The sequence below is a fragment of the Indicator indicator genome, chromosome 5, assembly GCF_027791375.1.
Source record: "Indicator indicator isolate 239-I01 chromosome 5, UM_Iind_1.1, whole genome shotgun sequence".
In the NCBI taxonomy this organism is placed as follows: Eukaryota; Metazoa; Chordata; class Aves; order Piciformes; family Indicatoridae; genus Indicator; species Indicator indicator.
In genome coordinates this window covers 18,228,121-18,242,010 of record NC_072014.1, presented here as the reverse complement: position 1 = coordinate 18,242,010, position 13,890 = coordinate 18,228,121, and the positions used below count along the sequence as shown (strand labels likewise).

General features: G+C 38.9%; 1 protein-coding gene across 1 annotated transcript; it reads left to right on the top strand.

The window, feature by feature from the left end:
* Window positions 1–270: 270 nt before the first annotated feature.
* On the top strand, window positions 271–10,870 carry PLEKHA3 (pleckstrin homology domain containing A3). Its single transcript, XM_054381160.1, has 8 exons — window positions 271–310; window positions 4,002–4,118; window positions 5,490–5,645; window positions 6,298–6,434; window positions 7,366–7,530; window positions 8,670–8,713; window positions 9,247–9,362; window positions 10,676–10,870. Exons 1-8 carry the CDS (start codon window positions 271–273, stop codon window positions 10,801–10,803), a joined length of 903 nt encoding a protein of 300 aa, XP_054237135.1. The 3' UTR covers window positions 10,804–10,870.
* Window positions 10,871–13,890: the final 3,020 nt, after the last annotated feature.

Genomic DNA, 13,890 nt, shown 5'->3' with positions numbered 1-13,890 from the left:
CGGACGTCGGGAAACAGCTACAAGAGATTGGGTTTGTAGGGGGCCGAGCAGCGCGGGCCGGCGCGCATGGGAGATGCGGAGTGCCCCGCGGGGCGGGTGGCGCCGCCGGAGCAGCCACAGGCCGCCGTGCCTGAGCTGAGCGGCTCCGCCTCCGTGTGCGCAGGGAGTACGGGCGGCGGGGACGGGAGGTGAGCGCCTATCCCCGCGGCGGTGGCCGCCCTTTCCCGGCGGCGGAGCAGGAGGATGCAGCCCGGTGTTGGGCTCTGAGGAATGGAGGGGGTCCTGTACAAGTGGACCAACTACCTGGCAGGTAGGCGGGGAGGACGCGGCGGCGGTGGGGGCTGGGGCTGAGGGCTGATGGGGCCTGCAGCCGCCGGGAGGGGGCTTGGCCTTCTCCGTGAGGCGCTGCTGCTGCGTCGCGGGGGACGTCGCGACGTTCCGCGGGCTGGGTAGCGGGGCGTCTGTCGCGGTGGGCCGCCCGGAGCCGGCTGCGGGGGCCGGTCCGGGGGCGGTGCGTGGCTGCGGGTGTCCAGCGCTCCCCGCGCGCTTCTGCTTGTGTGGCGAGGGGTGGCGGCGGGCCCCGGTCAGGCAGGGCCCCTTCGTGCCTACGCCGATGGTCTCGCAGTCAGATGTGCGCGGTCCCTGTGGTCTCGTAATGGGAACTGGATGGCCAGGGACGTACCTCGCGAGTCCTTGGCCTTGTCAAGTTAGTCAGGGTCTCCTGCAGGGCAGGCTGCAGGGAAACGCAGTCTGAAGCGTGGTTTTTTTCTTGTTTTAAGTGATAAATGTAAGAATATGAATTGTCTTTTAATTTACTTTTGGATGGCAGTTTTTTTAGTCTGGTACTCCCATATGCTAATCCTGTAAATAAACTAGTTCAGGGCAAAGTTTACAAAACGTATTTTTTGATACTGCAGACAAAAATGCACCAAATGCCTGCATTTGCATTCACAGCTGGGGTTTTGTTTGCCTCACCATTTGTGGTAATAGAGATACCACCTCCTTTTGGAGATAGCAATGCCTAGATGGTATTGTTAAGGTGAAACAGATTTTTCTTCTGACACTGTAACAGGACTAATTTCCACCCCACCTCCCCTGAGCAGATCAGTGTTGGATCATATACTATGCTTAATAAGGCCTCGTGTTTGATTGCCTTGACAGTATCTTGTTTGCCCTCTTCTTCTTTGGCACTTGTGCTGGTCTGCATCAGCATATTCTGATTTTGAGTGTGGAGTTTGTTAGATGTGGGCCACATGACAAGAATTGTGTGCACTGTTGTGAGTTGAAATATACAGAGCATAATGTATTTTACAGAGCAGATACGTATCTACATATATACTGAAAGAGAACAGTTGTAATTAGATATTTGATAAGATAGTTTTGTTGCTCCACAATAAATGTGGAGAAAACACCTATAGGAAATAGTAGGTACAACTTTCTTTTCAAGATAAAATGGAAATTTTCACTTTAATGTGACCAAAAATGTTACTGTAACAAAAGGTAGGTCACAGATAATCAGATCTTGTGGTGTTTGATATAAACTCCTCATCTGAAGTCTGTTGTTGAATAAGTAAACACATAACAGTACCTATGAGCATTGTACACACAACAGACTGCTAAATCAACATGCAGCTAACCCGCTAGAAGTTGATAGCCTTTTAAAATAGCAAGCTGCAGAACCCTTCCTTCTGTTTGTGCTGCCCAGCTGAGAGAATCTGCTCTTCCATTTCAGAATTAGTGTGTCAGGAACTACTACAATTTCCAGTATATAGGTAGCAATTCATTTTTATTTTAAATCATGTTCCTGAAATTTTAAAATGTTATTACCAACTTTGTTGTTACTCTGCTGTAGTTTGGTTGGGGTTTTTGTTTGCTTGGTTGTATTTTTTTTTTTTTTAGACAGAAATAGGTGTAGTACTTGCTGTCATTACAGTAGAAATAAAGGAGCTTGTTATTGTTGCTGAATCATTGTAAAAAACGTTTAGTTTCATCTATCATTAAAAGCAAACCAGAAATACAGCATTCCCCCCCCCTTCAAATAATAAGCTTGCATCTAAAGATTTGTGAAGTACAAAATCGTTAAATGTTTTGTCAAACAGAATATTCTGCCCAATTTCACATTGGAAGAGGTGGTTTTGTTCTTTTGCTTGCTTGTGTGTGACATTTGGAGTCCTTTGTTGTTTTTTTTTCTAAAGCCAGCATAATGTGGGACTTGAATAATCACCCACGTAGGGTTTCTTTTTATCAGAATTAGGCTGTTGAAACTAAGCACAGTCAATGTTTTGCCAGACACTGTAGCAGGAAAGAAACAACATTGGTGCATTTCTGAGCTGCATTTTAGTATAGTCATTTCATGACTGTTTGTATATATTCTTTAAGTGTTAGTGGTGATGTACACTTGGAGTTTGAAATATTTCCTGGGGGAGCTGGTATCTCTTGGTGTTTGTACTTTCATTCTACTTTTATATCCCAGTGTGAATCTGCTTAGTAGTTACCACTCTGCATTTTGAAAGACGCAAGTGCTTACCATTACAGCTAGTAAATTTTAAAACGTAGTTATATGTTGTTGTTTCCATGCTGTACATTGTGACATGATGCACTGGGGCCTGATCTTACACTTATTGAATTAGTGTTAGTGTTCAAACTTTTAGTGACTTAATGTGAGTGTTAAAACAAGATGGACAAGCTGGAAAAGTGGGCCCAGGTGAACCTCATGAGGTTCAACAAGACCAAGTGCAGGGTCCTGCACCTGAGCCAGAGCAATCCTTACTACCAGTATAGGCTGGGGGATGAGGTGATAGAAAGCAGCCCTGTGGAAAAGGTCTGAATGAGAAGCCAGACATGAGCCAACAGTGTGTGCTTGCAGCCCAGAAGGCCATGTGCATCCTAGGCTGCATCACAAGAAGCAGGGCCTCCAGATTGAGAGAGGTGATTCTGCCACTTTGCTCTGGTAAGACCTCACTTGTAGTAGTCCAGCTCTGGTGCCCTCAACACAGGAAGGACATGGATCTGTTGGAGCAGGTTCAGAGGAGGGCCATGAAAACCATCCAGGGAGCTGGAACAGGTACCTCTCCTATGAGGACAAGCTGAGGGAGCTGGGGTTGTTCAGCCTGGAGAAGACTCTGGGGAGACATAAAGCAGCCTTCCAGTTCCAGAAAGGGGCCTACAAGAAGGCTGGAGAGGGATTGTTTACAAAGGCCTGTAGTGAAAGGATGAGGGGCAATTGTTCTAGATTAGAGAAGAGCAGATTTAGATTGGATGTTAGGAGGAAGCTCTTTACTGTGAGGGTGGTGGAACTGGTTGCCCAGGGAGGTAGTTGAGGCCCCATCCTTGGAGCTATTCAAGGTCAGGCTTGACAAGGCTCTGGGCAGCCTGATCTAATGGAGAATGTCCCTGCTCACTGCAGGGGAGTTGGGCTAGATGACCTTGGGAGCTCCCTTCCAACAAAAACCATGCTGTGATTCTGTGAGTATGAAGCCTTTAGCTGATTTTCAGGAGTCTGGTACCTCGTTAAGCCTCCCGTGTTATAATATACTGCTGCTGGATGGCTCCAGCTTACTCTGTTGGAATGGCAATTGGGAAGTACCATGGAACATGCTGCCAAATGTGTTGCATTCTTGGCCCCACAGTTACTGCCATTCCAAACTGGGTAAGTCAAGCAGGAAGTTGAAGTTTAGTGTCAAGGAATAATGTGCTCCTATTATACAGCTGATCCGGACCAGGAAACTTTTGAAACAGGATTGCATGGCAGCTAAACTAAAATTTTCTTTTGCTGTATAATGGAATATAGTGAGAACTGAAATAGTTGCACCCAAAAAGAATGGATGTCAAATATCCATGTAATGCTAGTCTAGTTATAGGGTGGCTCTGGTCTTCAGTTGATTTCCTAGTGTGCTTGTTTGCATTTTTAATAAAAGTTCTAACAGTCAAAGAGCTGAATTTGGTTTGTAATTTACTAATTAGACTAAATGTTCCTTTTCATGTTTTTTTTATTTCACTAGGTTGGCAGCCTCGGTGGTTTGTTTTAGACAATGGGATATTGTCATACTATGATTCACAGGATGATGTTTGCAAAGGCAGCAAAGGAAGTATAAAGATGGCTGTGTGTGAAATAAAAGGTAAGAATTAATAGATTTCTGCCTGAGGAAATTTTATCAGCCAGGGAAATGGAAAAGGTCACCCAATATAGATTTTGTATTGCAAGTTTTTCCTCCTATGCAGCTGCCTTATAGTTCATAAAGAATAATGAATTTGCATTATAGACAAAGGCAGAATGGTTTTGACAGTTATGGTTCTGTTCTGAGATCTAGAACCTGCCACACGTTCCGTTTTGTTGTAAATAATTGTATGCATATGGCTTATGCTTGAAGTTACCTTGACTAGTTGTTCTGCTGCTTTTTCCCCTCTTGTGACCAGGGCTGAGAGACTGAATCATGAATGCAAGCTTTTCAGAAGAAGCAGCAGAAGTGACCCAAAAATAGAGATTCTTATAAACCAGTCTTTTGATTTCCTGAGTCATTTTTACTTTTGTCACTGTTAGCTGCTACCTACATATGTAGGTGATGGATGTATTGGAGTTAAGTCAGCTGTGTGTCAGATTGTGAGTTTAGCCTTTAATGTATTCTAAACTGTAGATCAACCTCCTTGGCTAATAGCAAAGCGTTGTTTAACTGTCCATTGCTTTCAGTTCTTGACCTCTTTCCAGATACCCACAGGTGACAGGGCTTGTGGTATGGGTACCTGCATATTAAAAAGTGGGACTTCATATATTACATGGGCCACCAAGTATTTCTCATGTTGTAACTCCTTTTTGGTTATTTTTCCCTTGGTATAGCTGAAACCATGTGAAGTGGAAGATCCTAATTTGTTAGCAGTTTCAGTTGTTCTTTTTGCTTGTCATTGCCTTTCGATAAAAGAAAGGAAATAGTTGAAGACTGGGTTTGGTGCAGTTTCCTGCATCCATGGCTAGTGGGGAGTGGGTTGGAGGAACTGTGGCTGAACATGAAACTCGGCATAGTATTCAGTTAAAGATGTAGCATAGAATGTAATAGACTATAGAAAAATTCCACACCAGTTCTAGCACTCTTATGACATGAAGCCAGATTTCATCTAGAAAGCAGATTGAGTTTTTAACCTACTCCTCTAAATACTTGTCCTTGCAACAAAACTCTTCAGTTTGCCTCTTCAGGTTTGTAATACAACAGTTACTGCAGACTCATGCACAATATATTGTTAACGCAGAAAAGGAACCCCATGGTACTTCATTCTGGCCACTGTTCTTATGTTCCTACCTGTTGACTTGAAGGCATCCTATGGAGAAGGGTTGAGTGAGCAGCTTTGGGCTATTTGGTATTTGGCTGTGGTACATTGTGATTTGCTGTATTTAATAATTACTTGTTACTGAGTTGTGTGGGGGTGTGTGTGTGAGGAGGTTGTGCCTCCCTCCTCTCCCCCACAAAAAGAATTGTCTTTTTCTCCTCTATCAAAAGTTCATGCAACAGACAACACAAGAATGGAACTAATCATCCCAGGGGAACAGCATTTCTATATGAAAGCAGTTAATGCAGCTGAAAGGCAAAGGTGGCTGGTAGCACTGGGGAGTGCAAAAGCCTGTTTAGCAGATACCAGGACAAAAAAAGAAAAAGGTATGTATGCTTCTTAGAGCATATGCAATCTTACCATTTTTACAAATGCTCATTTTCAGGTAATGGTAGTGCAAATATTTTGGTGGGAAACTAGTAAGTCAGCAACATGGTAAATTCCCCCTTGATGTTTGAATTAGAGGTCACCTCCATTGATCACACCTATCTTAAGAAGCTGAAATACCAGTGACTTGTTACAAGGACAAACATACTGTTCGTAGCTGTTGTGAATCCATTTAATTTCTGCTGGTTTGGTTTTAAAAATTTTTTAGTTACTACTGTTTTTTGGTGGTTTTTTTCCCCAATAATTTAAGACAGCTCAGTGTAATCGTTTGCAGTCACTCTGATGGGTGTAATTTTAATCCACTGAATTTTTTTCTACATTGCATTGCAGCTAAGAGGGATTTCAACTTTATCATTCCTAGCAATGTGTTTCTTTCTAGTGGTCAGTAAATTAGCATCAGTTATCCAAAAGTACAAAATTGTCTGCTTCAAGTACAGCCCTTAACTCAGTGCAGAATCCAGTTTTCCTCAAAATTAAGTGAAAGCTTAAGTAAAATTTTTTAAAATTAATATTTAAATGAAAAGTGCTTAAAAATGAAAATGTCTACATAAATTGCATGTAATAAATTGTTTTTGGTTTTTTTTTCACTAGAAATAAGTGAGACCAATGAATCTCTTAAAACTAAAATGTCTGAACTTCGTCTCTACTGTGATCTTTTAATGCAGCAAGTTCATACAATACAAGAATTTGTTCACCATGACAAGACTCGCTCTCCTCCCAGCATTGAGGTACAGTATGTCTAGAATGCTGTTGGAGACCCTAATTATATAATAAAGCTCAAGTTTCTGTTGCGTTTTATGCCTTTTTCATCTCCCTGATGTTGGGAGGTTTAACCTAAGGTCAATTTTTGAATGCTTGTGTATATATAATGCTAACAGCGATTATATGTGCATAAATATGGATGATTTGACCATAATAGTAACATGCATTAGGAAGCAATTGTGCTAATGAATCGTTTGGCTAAAAGGCCAGAAAAGCTGCCATGTGAGTTAAGAAATAATTGTCTTGTTTCCCATCTCTGTCATGGGCAGAGCAGTTGAAACAATCTTGTTTGTCCATTCTTTACTTCTTTGTATAGGAAGTATTGGAAACCTTTGGTATAGTTAAATCTGTCTGAATATGCATTAGTGAAATTATTGTAGTATTTCTGCTTTTGAATGAAAGTTGGTATTGAAAGCTATGAATGACTTCATTCTTCCTGCTCTTGAGCAGGGTGTGGACAACATTGTTGTCATTTCGGGCAAATCCAGATGTTGATGGTCAGTCACAACACAGCAAATTGTCAGTTTACAGGAAGGTGAAACTGACCTCTAGGCTTCTTGCACTAGAGCGATAATGCTATTTCCATGTTCTGCTGCAATTCATGTGTTTCACTTGAATGGTCTTCTGACAGCAGCTCGTCACTCCAAGACAGGATTTGCAGTAAAAACACTATGGCATTGTTGACTGATACCCTAAAGAAATTACAATGCTGTCATGTTTATTTGCTTAAATGAACCTTATTGGAAGGTGTACATTTGAATAAATAAAGTGGGAAATGGAAGCTCTTAATGGTAATGAGAGAAATTAGTGTGTATGGGTATGGTGCTAGGGGGAGACTTACATGTGCATCTTTTAATTTCTTTCCTTGCTTATGCTTGTGCTTTCATTTATTTTCAGAACATGAATGAAGCCTCTTCCTTACTTAGTGCCACATGTAATACATTTATCACAACGCTTGAAGAGTGTGTGAAGATTGCTAATGCCAAGTTTAAGCCAGAAATGTTCCAGCTGCCTCACCCTGATCCTTTAGTTTCTCCGGTGTCACCATCACCTGTCCAAATGGTTTAGACATTTTGAAATACTATTTTTAAGTGTCATATTGTTGGTTAGACGAGGAAGAAAGTGGCAGAAGTCTATGCTATTGCTATGATGTCAGCAGTTGGAATCTTGACTGTTATCATCAGCACTGGTCCTGAATATAAATCAAAAATTTCCCACTCGCAGTCTGTTTGCTAGCCTTTATATAATGAGAACTCTCTGTCATATGTGATAGGTTGTCATATACTATCTCACAAATGAGTGAAGGTTAACTTTTTCCCAGTTCAGCTGGATTTTGGTTTTATTTTGGGTTCGTTTGGTTGTTCTTGTTGTTGTTGGTTTTGTTGGGTTTCTTTTAAACACTAGCTGTACACTGAGTTTAAAAATTTCACAATCTTGTCTCCATTTAATTGGAGAAATGCTGTGTGGCTTGAAGCACATCAGCAAGATAGCATGTTTTTGATGCACATAAGTCATAATGCTTGTGTTAATGTAATATGCCCCTCATTAACAAAAAAGTGAATAATGGTCAAGATGTTACTTGGATAACTCTTCACTACTGATTGTTTCTCTTAGAGGGACAGTGTATGTGGAATCATACTAAATGTATTCTTAATTATATGTGTAGTTTCTAAGATGAGCTGTATTGGGGGGTTTTGTTGTGAGGATCCCCTTCTTTGCACTTGGATCTCTTATCTCTTTGATCAGTTTACGTACAAAGCTGATCATTACTGGTTTTAATTAAGAACTTTCTTTGGTATGCATAGAGCTTGGAAAGTGATATCAGAAGAACCACAAGGAAACAAGAGACACGATTTGGCTTTATTGTGTAACGGAGAATTTCAAGCTGGCATTTGGTAGAGGAAAAATGTCTTTATTTTTGTGTCATAGCAATTAACAAATGGCTCTATGAATAATTTGGGGGCAAGAGAGAATGAATTCCATAGAAACTAGGCAGTACTTTTTGTAGTAAACTATTTCCCCTATTCGTTTCTATATAGTTAAATTTTAACTAAAAATGGTTGCTTTTCATTAAAAGAATTACCCTCTGTCTTTGTAGAGACTATAAATAGAGTAACGATTAACATAGAAATGCATATTATTCTTAAGTAGTTTGTGACATTTTTGGTGTGGTTTGTTGTTGGTTTTTCTTTCTTCTCTAGATGAAGCGTTCTGTTAGTCACCCTGGTCCTTGCTATTCAGATAGGTAATTTTATGTTTTACTAAGCTTTTTTTTTATGTGTCAGAAAACATCCCTGAACCTGCTAGAGTTTAAATAAAAATGTGAGAATTGTTTATTTGGGTTAAAAAAAAAAAGCCATAGATTGATCTAATTTTGAAAACTAAAGATGCAGGGTATCAATGTGGGTGACAAAGAATACAGCTGCTGTTTCTAATATGTTGTAAAAGTTTCTTCATGGTAGAAACTTTATGGAAATGTTTTATTCTGACACGTTCATGACATTAGACATGGAGCCTGAAACACTAACATTCTTTTGGGGTTAGTATTTCACATTCTCAAGATGTTTTGCATGGAAAGATTTTAATACATTTTTATTTCAGTGTTCAGGCTTTGCAATTTTAAAAAATAAGAATATTCTGTTGACTGTGCCATGTTTACTTCAGTACAGTGAAAAATACTAACAGTTTAGGCTAAGCACCAAAATAATTTTGAAGTATATAAAGTTTATATGGTTTATTACAGATTTTGCCTAGTAATAGATCTTGTTTCTTTTCTAGGAATAATTACTTCATAAAAGAACCAATTTCATCTGTTCCTAGATTTTCACAGCGGCGCAGAAGAACATACTCTGATACAGAATCTTACAGTGATACTCCTTTTGAAGATTCTCAGAGTAAGTTTTCTTTTGTATCTTTCTGTTTACAGTAGTTATTTAGTGCAGCACAAGAAAAAGAGGTTTCTTAGTTATGCAAAGTTTTGGTTGTATGATTCCTATATTATAAAACAAAGCAATTATGTACTATATGGCTGCTTTTTCCTGGCTTTCATTTGTATTGAAAAGCATCTTAAAGCTGGAGTAGTTGTACAGGAATCAGTGGGATTACTGGCAAGATAGAGACACAACCAGAAAAAGGACGAAGGGATGTGTGTACTATGTTCTTGTAAGTGATGTGGAGTGCTGTTTGCCACCTGCTTGTTTATCACAAAACAAATTCTTCTTTCTGTGATCCCTACAAGTGGTGGGGAGTAATTTCCACCTGGTGTACTGCAGAAAGATGGTTCATTTCAGTGGCTGCTAGCCTTTTATAGAGAACAGCACTGTTCTGAAAGAGTGCAGCCTTGACAATAATACATAAAAACAACCTAAAAATTTGAGATGATGTCATGATCAGAGTATTGTTCCCTTCTGATCAGATGAGCCTACTGACTTCATAGCCAATTCTTCTGTAGCTTTTCATTTTGAATATTCCTGTCATTTTCATTCCATCCTAATTTCTCTCAGGGAGACTTTAACTTGACTAGTTCTGGTTTGTCTTGCTTCCTTTTGGAGTGTCCAGTGCTTCACTTGAATTGAAAAAAAATGAGGCCCATGTGAGCAGAAAGAGGCACTAGTGCCTTACATTCTTTCATGAAGCTGGTGTTTGCACTTTCACATCATTTCCGTGGTTCTCTGATCTTCATGTGTTGTAGGGTCATGACCTCTTTCACCAGCCCAGCATGTATCCCAAGCTAATAAACTTTGCTTAGATCTTATTCTGTGTCATGTTACTAATGTAGTAGTGCACATCAGCCTAGCTTCCTAGAACTCAAGGCTTTCATTGTTGTCATTTGGACCTTCTGGTGTTGGTTACTCAGTGTTCTGTTTTCTTTTTTACTGTGTTAGGAGGTCCTCTGCTACCTTCCAGTTATCTTAATTCTTCCTCTTTCCTGTCAGGTAGCCTAGCAATACTCAACTTGCAATAATAGAAAATATTTTAATGGAATGCTTATCAATACATTAGTTCTTTAAAAAGAATGCTTGTACCTCAGAAATGATTGGCCTTCAGAGTGTAAAAATTGCTCTGTATATGTAAAAAAAGAAGTAAATTAGTTGATTTATGCTGAGTGACTATTCTTCATATCTGTCTGTCTTAGGCATGATACTAATTAAAATGTTTAAGGAAATTTTTTGGGTTGAAAATTAAATACTTACTGCTATCTTCGTAGGATCTGCTCACTGTTCTAGAAGTGCTGTCAATGGAGATCTGGTATCATCAGCCATTCCTGAGGAAAATAGATCCGTATCAAAGGAAAGATCTGAACTGGAAGAGACTCTTTCATCCTTTTCTTCCTGAAGAAACTGAAAGTATACAATTTTCTATAAATAATGCTATGCAAAAGCTGCTGTAATTATACTGTTGTTGTAGGAAGTAGTCATTTCCCTTTTTAGAAGGATTTCTCTGCACTTTATAGAATAACATAAAACTATCTTTGAAGTGTATTTTATCTTTATACAGTTTATTTGCAAGAGTATTTTCCTAATATTTCATAGTTTGAATGTGTGTTTTTTGGAACAAATGATGGCTTAACAGATAAGCATACACTTTTGTAAGTGTAGCTCTTTTTTAAGAAGCGTGAAAGTCTGTCTGATACATCAGCAAACCTGGAGGTTACAAACTTCAGCAAAAAGGTTTCCTTTTTTTTTTTTTTTTTTTTTTTGAGAAAATACAGCTTGTGCCATGGGCCTCTTGGCCATGTGTACCAGGTCATCCAGAAGGAGCTATGATTAGCCCTGCAGTTGGTATTTTTGCCGGTGTGAGGGCTGTGGAATGGGCACTAATGGGTCCACTCTAGCAGCTTGATGGTAATTGACATTGCCGCCTTTAAAAACACAAGGATATATGTAATCTGGTCCTTATTTTTAGCTAATGAAAGTAGAAATATTTAGTGTATTTTTCTAAATAAATGTATAAAAATAACTTAATATGAATCATTTGTACCAAACATTGGATATTTAATACTTCTTATTTATTTATTCTTTTTTGCATCAAAAATTTCTACCTACTTTCACTACTAAAGATCTAAAGATCTACTAAAGGCTTCACAATGTGTATAAATTGTTTCTGGGTGTGTAGCATCGCAAGTAGCTAATGCAGCACTGTTAAAATTTACTCTGCTCACTTAAGATGTGCTTTTAACAAAGTATTATAAAAGCAAGAGCTGAAATGTTAGACCATTAAGCAGCTGCTGTAACGAATATTTGTGTCTATACCTATTTTATTTATGATGTATTGGTACAAAAGGGAGCTTTTGTTTTTGCAACTCCTTTGTATCATTCAAGGATGGTATACACCAGGAGATGAATTTTACTCTGTTACATAAGTGTAAATTTTTGTGAACTGTAAGACTGGGTCTGACTTAATTAATGAGTAAGATAGCATAACAGTGCCTACTAGCACCTTGGTCCATAAGGTTGTTGATGTTAGCATTGTAAGTTTTTAGGGGGGAATTTTTTTTAGGTATTCCTTTAGGGATATACTTAGTCTATGAAGTCTTAGCTGTAGAGCACTTTAAGGAAGCCATCTACTGTTTTTGATTTACGCAATTGTTAACTAAATGTACAGGGTTTTTTGCACTCAAGCACATACCAAAATCTGTTTTATACTCAAATCTTCTTTAAATTGGTTTAACTAGTCTTCCTCTTGTGTATATGAATAATTTGGTGTTTTTGAAGCAGGCTGGAAATGGAGTGTAAGCTTTCCTTATAATTTTCTGGAATGTTGATCTGTCTAAATCAAAAAGGGGCCAAAACCACATGAGCTGTTGCCCATGCATAAAATGCCAGTTTGTACACCATTGTCAGGGGTGAATGGAGTGGTTTGTACAAGTAAAATTATTTGTGGATACCAGGTCAGAGCTGTCATTTGTGCTCAGTTCTGTCAGTTTTCCTGCAACAAGCATTTGCATATGTGTATCAGCCACACACATGCTTGTACATTTTTTTCTGAATGTTTTAATATATTCTGTATGACATGACAATTGTAAAACTAAGTATTAAAGAAGATGTTCAGAGGTGTAAACTACATATTGCAGTGAGAGTATTGTCTTGAATCATATGCCGTCTTACAGCTGCTTTTTGAAATTTCTCTGGGGGTTCTGCCAGCTTGTAAAGTGTTAAGTGCACATCGCATTAGCTATTACCTTTTTCGGGGTTTGAACAGCTGCAGAGAAAATAGTTTGGAAATCATGTTGTGTAAAAAGAACTCCAAGACTGATCAGTGCATATAGTAATAAATAATTTTAAATACTGCTGCAGATAGGATTGTTTAGACAAAAGTTGTAGTAATAAGGTTCAAGCACAAACTTGCAGGTAATGACTTCAGCACTGGTTTGGGTTTCTCCGTGTCGCTAAAGCTGGACTGATAGCTTTGCACATGTGTCATGTTCCTGCTAAAGTTAAATCTGCCTTTTTATATATTGCTGTGACAAGGTTTGTGGTGAAATCCTAAAATGTATTTCAATGAAATCAGTGAAGATAATATGCCATCATACTCCTGGCATTTAGAGATAAGAATAATGTCTGACAGTGATAGTAGTTACCTGGCTGAATCACGATGACCTGTGTGTAGTAAGACTGAAAAAAAAAAACAAAAAAACAACCCTGGATGCTCTTACATTTCCAAGTTAGGGGACTTGGCAGCAATACCTAATGTATCATTGTTCTTTCTGGTGAAAAATTGGAGCTGAGCCTCAACATAAAATATAATTTGTATCTCTTTTATTTCACTTGCTTGTGAAGAGGTCAATTTGAAACCATTTTTTAAAAAAAAATTTATCACTTAAATATATGGGGTATGTTTACATTCTTTAGGTGGAAACGATCACTCTAATTACTGAGTTATCTCTGTTACACACAGTATTGATTAGAAGGTGTCGTTTAGGTATTTAATTTACTTAGTGTTTTGATACTTGTTAAGGCTGGATGAACAATCCAGAATGTTTTGCAAGAGAGTAAGGTAAGTCACACTGTTTCTCTGCTTCACTGCTTTACTGTATGGTGGTGGTTTTGGTCTTTTTTCATGGTGAGGCACTATCATCATGGCTGTTTATGTACTAGTACATGCCTTGCCATATCCTGGCTATTGTAACCCACATGCATGAGAGAAGGCTGAAGACGAGAGACAGGATTTAAGAATGTCTTTTTTTCTGTGTTTCATATCCCCTTGTGATAAATACTGGTTTTGCTACTTCTGTAACTTCTTTTTCTCAGTGCACTCTCTAGGCTGCCTAAGCATTTTCCACAAAGTTTTGGTTACAGTTACAGAAGCAAGTCATAATTACCTTACATGGGTCTGACTTATTTTTGCATGCACTGACTCATATACTGACATGTCAGAGTACCTTATTTTCTCTGTTATCCTTTCTTCTTTGTACCACTGCTA